This window comes from Mus caroli, chromosome 14 (genome assembly GCF_900094665.2).
Source record: "Mus caroli chromosome 14, CAROLI_EIJ_v1.1, whole genome shotgun sequence".
Classification (NCBI taxonomy): domain Eukaryota; kingdom Metazoa; phylum Chordata; class Mammalia; order Rodentia; family Muridae; genus Mus; species Mus caroli.
Window position 1 is genome coordinate 32,776,133 of NC_034583.1, and position 12,464 is coordinate 32,788,596.

At 42.4% G+C, this 12,464-nt stretch overlaps 1 protein-coding gene across 1 annotated transcript in view; it reads right to left on the minus strand.

Annotated features, from left to right (window-relative positions):
• Sh2d4b (SH2 domain containing 4B) overlaps positions 1-12,464 on the minus strand; it is a 78,000-nt gene that overhangs the window by 43,297 nt on the left and 22,239 nt on the right. The window contains exon 4 of the mRNA XM_021182485.2: positions 772-919. Coding sequence (XP_021038144.1) covers positions 772-919 — 148 coding nt within the window. The remainder of the gene's footprint in view (positions 1-771; positions 920-12,464) is intronic.

The following is a 12,464-nucleotide window of genomic DNA, read 5'->3' on the forward strand; positions in this document are numbered from 1 at the left end:
CTGTAAGCCAGCCCCAATTAAATGTTGTTTTTTATAAGACTTGCCTTGGTCATGGTGTCTATTAACAGCAGTAAAACCCTAACTAATACAGGGGATTTGCAGAGGGGAAACTGGGAAAGGGTATAACATTTGAAATGTAAACAAATAAAATATCCAATTTAAAAAAAAAAGAAAAAAGAAAGAAATTTGCTCCAGGTCCAGTGTCTGTATGTCTTTTTCTCTGTCTCTCTGTTTCTCTGTCTTTGTCTCTCAGTCTCTATCTGTCTCCCTATCTCTCTGACTCTGTCCTTCTCTGTGTATATGTCTCTCTGACCCTGTCTGTCTATCTTTGTGTCCTTCCTCCCTTCTGCCTGCTTCCTACAGGTCACAAAGCTCTCAGCTACCGCTTTATCGTCATGTGCCTGTCTGCTTCCAGTCATGACAGTCATGGACTAACCCTCTAAAACTCTAGTGCTTTCTTTTATAAGAGTTGCCTTGGTCATGGTGTCTCTTCATGGCAACAGAACACTAATTCAGACAACAGGATAGAGTCAGGAAATTATTGGCAACTCAGTAAATGTAATGTTTCACTCTTTAATGTAAGACATCTCCAGGGCAGGCACATAGACTCCTGAGTTCAGTGAAGTCCTTATCCCAGCAGGGCCATGCACACGGGTCTAGCCTTGTGTGGTAAGGAAGGAGGCTGAAATGATGGCAGATCACATTCACAGTGGGAGGAACTGGTGGGGAAAGTAGGGCAGGCCTCCAGGGCCTGGGCACAGCTCAACTCACGCTGTTCTTCCCATTCACGCTCCTCATTCTCACTGGCTTGGCTGTGCAGCTGGGCCTGCTTCAGGGTCCAATAGAGTTCCTTTGCCCTCTGCTCCTCTTGGAGCCGAATCTGTTCTTCCCCTCGCCGCCTCTCTTCTTCCTCTTTCCTCTGAAATATTATTGAAATGGAATGGCATTAGAATAGGGAACCCATCTGCGGGATTAGAACGGGAATTGCAGTGGGGTCAAGCTGAGCTGCCTGGAATAAAGTGGCCAGCAGTGACTTACCGTTCTGCTCTTGATCACTACTACACAACTGAAATGTGATAGTCACACTGGGCAAGAATCAAATGGATCAGTATATTGATGCAAAGTTTATTTGCTGTTTTGCAGTACTGGGGATTGAACCTAGACTCTAGATCAGCAGTTCTCAACCTCAACCATCTGAATGCTGCAACCCTTTAATACGATTCCTTATGTTATAGTGACCATCAACCATCAAATTAGTTCCATTGCTACTTCATAACCATAATTTTGCTTTGTCATGAATTATAATGTAAATACTTGTGTTTTCCTATAGTCTTAGGTGACCCCTGTGAAAGGGTCATTTAACTACCAAAGGGGTCAAGACATACAGGTTAAGAGCCAGCCCTCACTCTAGAGCCTCGTGCTTGCGAAGCACCTGCCCATCACTGTGACATCCTGCCCAGTAAGGTTTAAACTCTAAAGCTTTCTCCAAAGCTAAGAGGACTCAGCTGTCCTCAGACTTGCTTCCATTAGAGGTCAAGAAAGCATACAAGTAAAGAGGGCTGAGCCTGGTCTTTCTGAAACCTGACCATGTGGACACAGAGTGGTGACTGGATATAGTATTGTCAAGACCATGGGTCTTTCACCTCTACTTATCACTACTGTTTGTCTATTTAATTGGCCTATTGAGGATGAGTGGCCAAGTCTAATTTGGTAGAGCTGCCAGGTTCAATGCTCTAGTCTTAATAATTCTGAAAATAGTAGTACTTAGTGAATTAAAGTGAACAAAATTGATATTGTGTGTGAATTGTTATTCAATGTAGTATGGAAAGATACAAACATGTATACTGTGTTTCTGACATAGCTTGTTAATGATCATGAGTTGACCAGAAACTCCAGGATTCATTTTGTGGAGTTAGCCTAGCCTGGAGCCCAGTGGCTGAGCCCCAGTTCCAAACAGGTAGTCTGATAAGCAGACACATCTTGCTGGCCAATATAGTATTTTTTTTTCCACAAGTTTACAAGAGAATCAATCAGTTTCTGGGACAGAGCTAGCAAGCTGGGGTTAGGTGGCTCTAGTTGATAATAAAGACAACACCCTGAAAAACAATTAATCTCCTTCTCTGTACACCCTGGAAGCAACCCTAGCTGACTTCCTACTGCTTCAGGTTCAGACCTTTACTTAATAGCTTTCTTTCCTACCCTTCTCTCTCCATTCTGCCTGATGGCTCGGACTTTTCCTTTGTTACTTCCCATTTCTTTCTGTCGGGATATTTTTTCATCTCACCCACCCCTTCTTGTCCATGTGGTTTATACATTTTTCTAGCTTTCAGTACTATTTTAATGAAGAGAAAAAGAAAAGAAAAAAGGCAATGTAGCTGTAAATTCTTAATTCTGTATTTTTAAAAACTGTTATTTTGGAGCTGGAGAAATGACTCAGCAGCTAAGAGAACTAGCTGCTCTTCCAGAGGACTGGGGTTTAAGTCCCAGCACCCACAGCTCACAACAGTCTTGAACTCCAGCTCCAAAGGATCTGATGCCCTCTTCTGGCTTCCATGGACACTATATGCACATGGTACACAGACACACATGCAGGCAAAACACCCATACAGATAAAATAAAAACTAAAATGAAAAGAAAGAAAAAAAAAAAACACAGTGACATTTTGTTGCTACTGTTGCTCTCAAATGGTTGAGGACTTTTCTTCAACTCAACGATCAATTTGTGTTTCTAAAAATATCAAGAGTCATTCTCTAAGAATTAGAGACTACAGACTAAAGAAGTTATCTGGCTTTATTTTTTTTATTATTAGATATTTTCATGATATACATTTCAAATGCTATCCCGAAAGTTCCCTATACCCTCCCTCCGCCCTGATCCCCTACCCACCCACTCCCACTTCTTGGCCCTGGCATTCCCCTGAACTGGGGCATATAAAGTTTGCAATACCAAGTGACCTCTCTTCCCAGTGATGGCNGACTNGGCCATCTTCTGCTACATATGCAGCTAGAGANACGAGCTCTGGGGNTACTGGTTAGTTCATATTGTTGTTCCACCTATAGGGTTGCAGACCCCTTCAGCTCCTTGGGTGCTTTCTCTAGCTTCTCCATTGGGGGCCCTGTGTTCCATCTTATAGATGACTGTGAGCATCCACTTCTGTATTTGCCAGGCACTGGCATAGCCTCATACGAGACAGCTATAACAGGGTCCCTTCAGCAAAATCATTCTGGCATATGCAATAGTGTCTGGGTTTGGTGGCTGATTATGGGATGGATCCCCACTATGTGGCTTTATTAAATCAGTACTAAGTCTTTCTGAGCACCTATGACACTCTCAGGTCTACTGTGGTGAAGTGTGAAAACTAAAGTCCTCACTCACTCACTCACTCACTCACTCAGAGCTTGCCCCTTGGTGGTGAGAACACTACACAAACAAGTTAAAGTCCAAGAAATTGCATAAAAGAATGACCAGTGTGAATAACAGTGTCTGCCACAGACTATGTGATCCATGGTATGAAGATCTCTCACAGGAAATGGCACGCAATCTGACACGCAAGTTACAAGCAAAACACCGCCAAGTGAATACAGGAGAAGAATTTTTCAGACAACAGAGCCACATATGCGAAAACCCATGTGTCACAATAAACACCAGCCTATTTGTGTACAAAGTTACTCACTGTGGCTAGAGTGGAAAAGTCAGAATTCTAAGGTGTTTGTGTTTGAGACGCCTTCTGGCACTCAAAAGAAGTGAGTAGTAACATGCTGAGATTAAGGGAGCATGGGGCTTAAGGGCAAAGCTCATGTATGCATATTAACGAGGAGGGTGTGTGTAATCCGCATTCCAATGGATGGGACCTAGTGGTGTGACTGAAAGACAACAGATTAAGAAGACTAATAAAGAAAGCCAACGTTAAGATTATAACCTAGAAGGGAGAATGACTGAACAACCAGGAAGAGGGAGCATTTAAGGCAGAGAGCAGTGAGCTGAAATGAAGCCTACTGAGACATGACAAAGATAAGACAGCTCCCAGGGACAACTGGGTGTAGTCATTGGAAGTGACTAGAGATTGTGACAAGAGCAGCCTTCACAGAACAGAGGGATAGTTATCTAGACACCACAGAGAGAAAGAAGAGATGACCACACACAGCCCATCAGGACATCCAAGATGAGAGAAATGTGGGCTTAAGGTAGAGACAGGATGGCTTCTCAGCTCTTCGGCTCAGATCCCTCAAAGATAGACATGGGAAGGATAGATTAGATATGTGGCTTTAACGTGGGGAATTTTAAAGCAGTTTCCGACTGATGTAAAATCCAAAGCCATGTCTCTAATTCTAATGCATCGTAAGCTGTTTTAACTGATGCTGGCACAGCCCTTCATATTTTACCTAATATATTTTGTTTTCTTCCTCCAGGGCTCCCTAATCTCTGACCATGGCCACTGTGTCACTCAGAACACTAGACACTAGCCAAAGCATCCTTCTGCAGACACTTCAATTCTTATCACCCACCCACAGGGGCCTTCCAGGAAGTCAGTTGACTCCTGTCAAAGCCAAGAGTCTCATATATAAACTGTATTAATTCGCCGTTACAAAGCACACTGGCTGTATGTCTTAAACAAGAGAGTGCTTCCTCACAGTTTTAGAGGTGGCATGTGCTAACACAGGTCAGCAGGGTTGATTCATTCTGAAGCTTCTCCTTGCCCTGAAAGTGTCTACCTTCCCACTGCTTCACACTGTGTCCGATTTATCCTCCTTAGAAGGACACTAGCCATATTGTATTCAGGACCAACCAACACTAAAGATTGCTTGTAAGGACCTTGCCTTCGAATACAGTTATGTGCTAAAGTACTGGGAATTTCAGACTTCAACATAGATAAAAAAAAAAAAAAAAAAAAAAAAAAAAAAAGTGTGGGAAGCAGGAGCGGGGTGGAAATGTCAAGAGGGGTGGGCAGTGGCAACTGAGTTGGGTCAAATGGCCGGGACTGGTGTGTGATAAATAAGCTGATTTCTCCACTTCAAATTACAAGGTAGAGTTTCTCCACCATCCAGCTGTGGGTAACAGGAGTCAGGATGTTAAACAACAGTGGCATTGTTCAGCTGTTTCTCCTCTTGAGAGTGGAGCACTGCCCAGGGAGCCAATGGTCTGCAACAACCTCGCCTCTCAAAGGGAAACAACTGGTCATTTACTGTGACAAAGGCAGATCTCTTCACAAAGATGTGGACAACAAAAGAAAACAGTCTGTAACTACAAATCCACTAAATTGCATTTTTCTCCTCAAGGACTCACTAAAATGGCTCAACTCTCACAGCAAAAATTACCTAAGCATTCTCATTGTCATGGCAAGCACCTGAACTGTTGGGCCGGTCTGAGATCACTGAAGCAGCCAAAGGCCAACTCGACCAAGAAGCAGCTACACAAATACATTCCACCCAGGATGGACACAGCCCTGTGCTCGCTGCTCAAGGCCCTTTGAGATTATTCCACCCCTCTTTCCTGATAATTCATCAGTAGCAGCACACTGCTGAGGCTTGGGTCTCCCTAATGCCAATTGAAGATGTCAAGAGATAAATGCTTTTTTGACTGTGTTCTTATTCCTAGCAATGCCACTGTGCCCTGTGAGATGCTAAATTCCACAACAGCAAGGCTGGAACCATGTTGTCTCTTCCTCCTTCTTCAAGTCACAGGGCAGAGCTGGACATACAGTAGGTGTTTTCTAAATGCAAGTAGATTAATGAATAATAGGAAAGACAACAGGGATTATGATTATCTATGAGAGGGAGGAGGTGAGCCAGGTCATGGTGTCCTGTTCCTGACAGCCTACCAAGTTTTTTAAGTTTTACTTATTTGTATTTTATGTATGTGGGTATTTTTTTATATCTTCGCCTCACTTGGGTTCAGTGCCTGAGGAAGCCAGAAGAGGGCGTTGAATCCCCTGGAACTGGAGTTACAGATGGTTGTTAGCCACTGCATGGGTGCTAGAAATCAAACTCCAGTCCTCTGGAAGAGCAGACAATGTTATTGTGTGGGGTGGGGGGAGAGAGGCAGGGATGCGACAGGGGTTCTCTATGTGTCCCTGGCTATTCTAGAACTCATTCTGTAGACCAGGCTGGCCTCAGACTCAGAGATTAGCCTGCCTTGTGCTGAGTACTAGGATTAAAACCCACCTGCAGCCAGTGTTCTTAATCACTGAACCAAATCTCCAGCCACACAGAAAATTATGTGAAGACACAATTTTCGAGAGAAAAAAAATGAAATATGAAAAGTTTGACCACCATTTATGATCTTATTGGGATCAAGACCCTGATGTTTGGTGAGGATGCCATCCAGCCACTAAAAGAAACTCTATCCTAAAAGTACAGTGCCAGGGGAAGAAAAACAGAGCGGCCTCAAGTCAGGAAAATGTGATTGGTGAGTAACTTGGAAGTTAAGAAGGAAAGTGAAACTGAAGGGACCAGAGAAAGAGAGCTCTGTGAGCCTTCTTCTGTGATCTTGCATAGGAGAAGCATACAGGCGTAGCCTTACAAGGAAGAAGAGAGGAGCAAGCTACAAACAGTATCAGGCCCCAGTTTCCTAAAGAACCACTTTATACGCCTGCACATTGCTTTCTAACGGCATCAGTAAATGAGATAAGGATTGGTTTGGATTTTGTTTTGTTTCTATGGGCCTTTCCCCCCTTATTTTTATTTTATGTGTATAGTTATTTTGCCTGCATGTACATCTGTGTCCCACACACGTGGCAGCATCCACAGAGGTCACAGGATCCCCAAGAACTGGAGTTACAAACTGTTGTAACATCCATGTGGGTACTGGGGTCTCTGGAAGAACAGTCAGCGCTCTTAAACACTCAACCATCTCTTCAGCCCCCAAGAGAATGGCTTTCTACTCCGTGAGGTCTTTGTTTGTTTTATTATTTGTTGCCAGGTACTAGGATTTGAAAGCAGGGCTATCGGCATGTTAGGCAAGTGGTCTGCCACAGAGATACAGCTGAAGGCTGTTTGAAAAGCCAGAAAGCCTTTTTAAAACAGATTACTAATTTGTACTGTGTTCTATGCTGGCCTTCCATTGCAACTGCACACAACGATTCTGAGGTTTACACTTTTTTTTTCCACTTTCTAAAGTAAAATTTCAGCATTGTCTTTTCAACAACCTAGACAATTACAAGAAGCTGCCTACAGCTGCAAAGCACACCATCTCAAGCAAGCCTTGCCCCTCCCTCAACCACTAGCTTCTCAGATTCTCTCCTCTCAATCCACTCCAACTCTCTTCTTCAGAAGCAAAGCCACTACATAGCTGGCACATTCCCCTCCAGGTTCATTCCTTCCAAGTCTGCACCTGTATCCAACTGCCACTGTAGGAAGTTGCTACTGGCTGCTCCTCCCTTGGCCTGTGACAAAGTCCTTGCCCTTGCCCTTGTCCTTTCTTTTCATTCTAATTCCACCACATCCTGTTAATGATACCACCCACCACCATTCTTTTCTGCCCGAGAATCACAGCCTATCTCAACTTCACATCTGAACTATTGAAAAAAATCGAACTGACCTCTTTTCCTGAAGCTATAACTGGAATTATACTGTCACCAGCATCCTAAGATTAACCCAGCCATGCCCTTGTATACTAAGGCTTCACTGTTGTACATACTTTTAAAAGTAGAGTTCCAAGACCCTCCAACCTATCCCTTTTGAGCAGATTGTGTTTTAGCATTTTCTAGGTTTTTCTTGTTGACTCAGGGTATTTTCAGTTTGGGTTAAGGTAAAATAAGGAGTAAACATTTTTCCTATATGTACACGATTCTTGGGTGTATTCTGCCTATGGCCCTTTTCAGCGAAGCCTGCAAAAGAACCAATCTTCTACTTAAACCTCTTTTAGTTTTCATTTTGGGGAGCTGCTCAAAATAGTCCTACACCCTAGGCTACCCTGTTAAAAGCAAGGTCCTGTGACTATGTGGAGGGTAGTAAAGCAGCCAGCACATACCAAATTCCTCTCATTCTGCCAGGCCACCCCAGGGAATGAGCTCAGCCAAGGGACTAACCTCAACCGATACTGTGTGGTACAGAATTGCTGTTGAGCGAAGGCCTGCCTGAATTATTAACTTACAGAATCCCAAGTGAATAAACTGGTGGTTGTGTTAAGACATTTGTTTTCTGGTAGGTTATTCTGCAGCAATAGAGAGCCCAAACGAGGGATTGATGTATCAGGTTAGAGACTGCCTTGGATTATTTTTATCATATCTATTGATGTTAAGATTCCAACATTCAGAGAGTCTTGAAAATAGGAATGCAATAACCCCTTTAATTTTTTTTTCCTTTCCTGGAAACTCAAGTACAAGTTGGATTTGGAGAAGTGATGAAAGAGGGGCCAATGCCTTTTTCTCAACATGCTATACCCAGAGGAGTTGAATAAGGCACAGCAGTACTTTCATGAGTCTGGTTTGAGCAAGGCTAGAGAGCAGAGAGGGCCAGAAGTTGTCTGCTGGTGGGAGAGATGAGCCCATGATGGATGGATCCAGAATAAGCTCAAAGGAATAGGTTGGAGAGTAGACCAGGTTACCTAGAGCCCGTCTCCTATGCCTCACACTTCTGGAACTTCTCACAGTGAAGCCGTGCTAAATCAGGGTGCCTACTTGTATTAAAGTTTAAACATGCATAGTTAACATCTTCTGTTTTAAACTAAAGATAAAAACCAGAATCTTCTTTGAAAAAGACACCAGACACCTCTGAGTTCCTGGGGAGGGGTCTATAGGCCTGGCCAAATGGCCTCACTGACACCACTGGGAGCCCTGCCAGAGCTCCTCACAGTATGTCACCCTTTCATCCATGAGGCTTTCAAGGAGACCATCAACCAAAGAATCTCTACCAATAACATGACCCCTCTGTGATGGCCCTGTGCAGTGAACTCAAGGCCTGGCTCTTCCTTACCTCAATCCAATCCCCATGTATGGAGAGAAGACAAAATATAGTCTATAATGATCACTGTTGGAGATACAGAAAGGACATGCTTTGCTTCCAAAGTCAATTTAAAACTAAATCATATATAAACCTCGATAGTATAAACCTCTGTGCACACTTGGATTGGATAGGTGTAAAGTGGGGGTTTCAGGCACCACATGTGTGACAGCTCCAAGGTATGGTTGAAGAGAAGGTTGTTATGATAGGTAGGAGGTACAGTACAGCTAGAGGCAGAGCAAAAGACTGAACATGGACAGCAGAATGGACTGGACCATGAGCAGGGTGGGGGACCAAGAGAGAGGGGCAAGAGAGCACAAGGCTGAAACGGCAGGGTTATATCGGAATAAGAAACTGGGGGAAGAGAAGCCCATGAGCTGGAGAAGTTTAGGGTGGGACAGGGTGACAAACGCTAAGAAGAGCCACAGGTACTGAGTGACCCTGGAGACCAGCACACTTTGGTATACTAAGAGGCAGCACAGTTAGCCATTTATCCTGGGTTTCTTTTGGACCTAACAGATGCCTTATAGTTTTACTTTGAACTGAAATAGGTATAGTAACAATTGAAGGGCAGTGCCCTTATCCAAAGGAGGTGCATGCAAATGAGCTTAGAGCCTTATCAGGCTATCAGGGAAACTCTAACCTCCACTGTCTTTAAAAATTATGTCTTCTTGGAATATAGCCACATGCATATTGTAGACAGTGACTAGTGTACTACAGTGTTAACTGAATAGTGTGACATAGACAATATACCTCCCATAGCCTAAAAATATTACCTGGCAATGTTCAGAAAGTTCTTAGCTGACAGTTGAACTAGAGTGTCATCTACATGACCTTTGTTAAAGTTGTTTAACAAATCAATGACAAAAAGATACACAAGTGTATATATAAATGTGTTTCTCTGTATATATGCACACACACACATGTGTTTATGTGTATATGTGTGTGCATATGTATACAGACATGTACAAATGTATGTGTAAAGACATGCATATATGTGTGTATATATCCATATGTATGAATATGTATGAAAGAAACAGTAAATTTTGGCAAATATTATTAATAAATGTAAGTGAAAAGTATATAAATGTTTATTTTTTATTATGTGTGTGTGTGTGTGTGTTTATACATACACACTGAGGTAACCTCATTCAAAACAGCAAAAAGTATTCAGCCTATGATTCAACTAAAAAGAAAGTGTAGAATACTCAAAAATTTTACCAGGATCCAGAAAAGCTCACAGGTTAAAGAAGTTACTGAGGCTGTTTGGATCAATGAAACCATTCATTTTTACAAATTTGGAATTAAAGTTAATACAGAGGGAAGCAATTTTAAATCACAAAGGACACAGTACATTCCAGAAGAAGACTCCAAGATTCTGTGTTTTTAAAAATGTTCACCTTCCATAAACATAGCTACTACTTAGAGCAATCCCAGTAAAAATCACCATGGATCATTATTTGAGGGGAAGAATGGTAAGAAAGGTGTTCAAAAGTTCTGTTGGTAGAAAAAAAATAGATGAGGTTATTAGCCAAAGACAAATTTCATTTGCAAACGAAAAATGATGGTTTTCTTACCTAAATATGTGTTTTAAAATATTTTTAAAGCTTTGATAATTAAACAATTAGTCTGGGGTGGGAATAATAAATCATAGAGGAGAAAAAAAAGAATGAAGAAATCTGGGGGCAAGTCCAGTCAAGACAGCAGACAAATGTAAAGGAAGAGGCTCAACCAAATGCTGTAACACAGAGCTGGGAAATAAACGTCAGAGCACAATACTACACTCTCTCAAAATGAAGACACATTCAACACAGAGAAGCAGAGGCGTGAAATGTATAAAAGCAAATACAGTCAAGCTTCTAGGCTTAACGCCCAGATAAGATTGGGGAACTTGACTCATGAATGTCTTGAGCTTCCATACATGTGAAAACACAATAACCAAAACTAAGAAGAGCAAGGACAGCTGAGGAAACTCTCTCCACATCCCCACGATGTAATTGCTGAGGAGGAATAGGCTTTAAAAGGCCCAAATGCTATAAAGACGCTGACAAGCGGAATTCAAAGCTGAACTCCTTCCAAGCTGTGCATGGAGAGACTGGACCAAGCTCCAGCTTAGCTTCCAGCTCGGAAGACCCCTTCCCTGGCATAAATCTAAGCCAAATGTACAATGTGGTCTAGCCTGCACCTGACTAAGCTGTATGTTCTTAGGAACTTACCTTTGTGATAACTTCTCTTCTATCCCAGAAGCAGGAGTCTCAAGGCCCCGAGAGTTGTTCTTTGCACTGTAACCACTAGAAGTGAGGACAGATCCCAGCTACTAAGGGAGGACAGATCCCTCACTTCACTGCTTGGCCAAAGGAATGCAGCATTTAGTTAGATGCTGACTCTGACTGGCTTCTCCTAGCTTCTTCCCTTCGCTAACTGCTGAGGGCAGGCTCTTCCCTGCCCTGCCTGGCAGTCGTCACTCCCACCTCTGCAATCACCTCTGCAAACACTGAGGAATTTCAGCTCTCTCTCCTACTTTCAATAGTTACCAAAAACAAACATGTTTTTTGTTTTAAGTTTTGCTTTTGGCAAACGTTGTATATGAAGCCCAGAGCTCTGTACATACTGTATTCTCAGCCCCAAACTCTGTTTTCTTTCCTTGAATAATGTCCAGCTATGTTTGATTTCAATAATACAATTTACAAAACAGTACAATATGGGAATTGAATATGCTTTTTTCTGCTTATCTGTATTTTTTTGTTTTCTATTAAATAAATGTATTCCACCCATATTATTACAATAACAAAAAAAAATGTTTTCAGGTGATTTAAGCTCCCTACCTGTTGTAGTTTCCGTTCTGTTGCTGTGATAAAATGCTCTGACAAAAGCAACTCGGGGAAAGGAGTTATTTTAGTTCATAACTGTAGGTTGCAGTCCATCATTGTTGTGAAGTCAAGGCAGCAGAAACTCAAAACAGCCATATCCAGTCAAGAGCAGAGAGAAAATAAATGTATGTGTGCTTGCACTCAGCTCACCCCCTCCTTTATATAGTCCAGGGTCCAAATACAGCGAACTGCTGCCACTTTTTGGCTGAATCTTCATACATCAATTAATGTGATCAAGATAATGCTGCACAGACTGGTCCATGGACCAGTTAATTTAAGCAACTCCTCGTGAAGACTCCTTTCCCAGGTGATTCTAGATTGTGTCAAGATGATAATTAAAGCTGACCATCACACTAGCAGAAAACCATGAAACTCATTTACCGATTCCAAGATCTTCTAGATTTAGCTAACACCACCAAATGATCAGCCATTCCTAGGCCAGAAAAGCACTTAGGTCCTCTCCCCAAATGTTCATAAAAATAAAAGTCCTCCCAGACATGCTGGCAAAGATCTTTAATCACAGGACGTGAGAGGCAGAGGTAAATAACTCTAGGGAATTTAAGGTCAGCCAGAGATACATAGAAAGACCCTGACCAAAAAGAAAAGAAAAGAAAAGAAAAGAAGAGAAAAGAAGAGGGGAGGGGAGGGGAGGGGA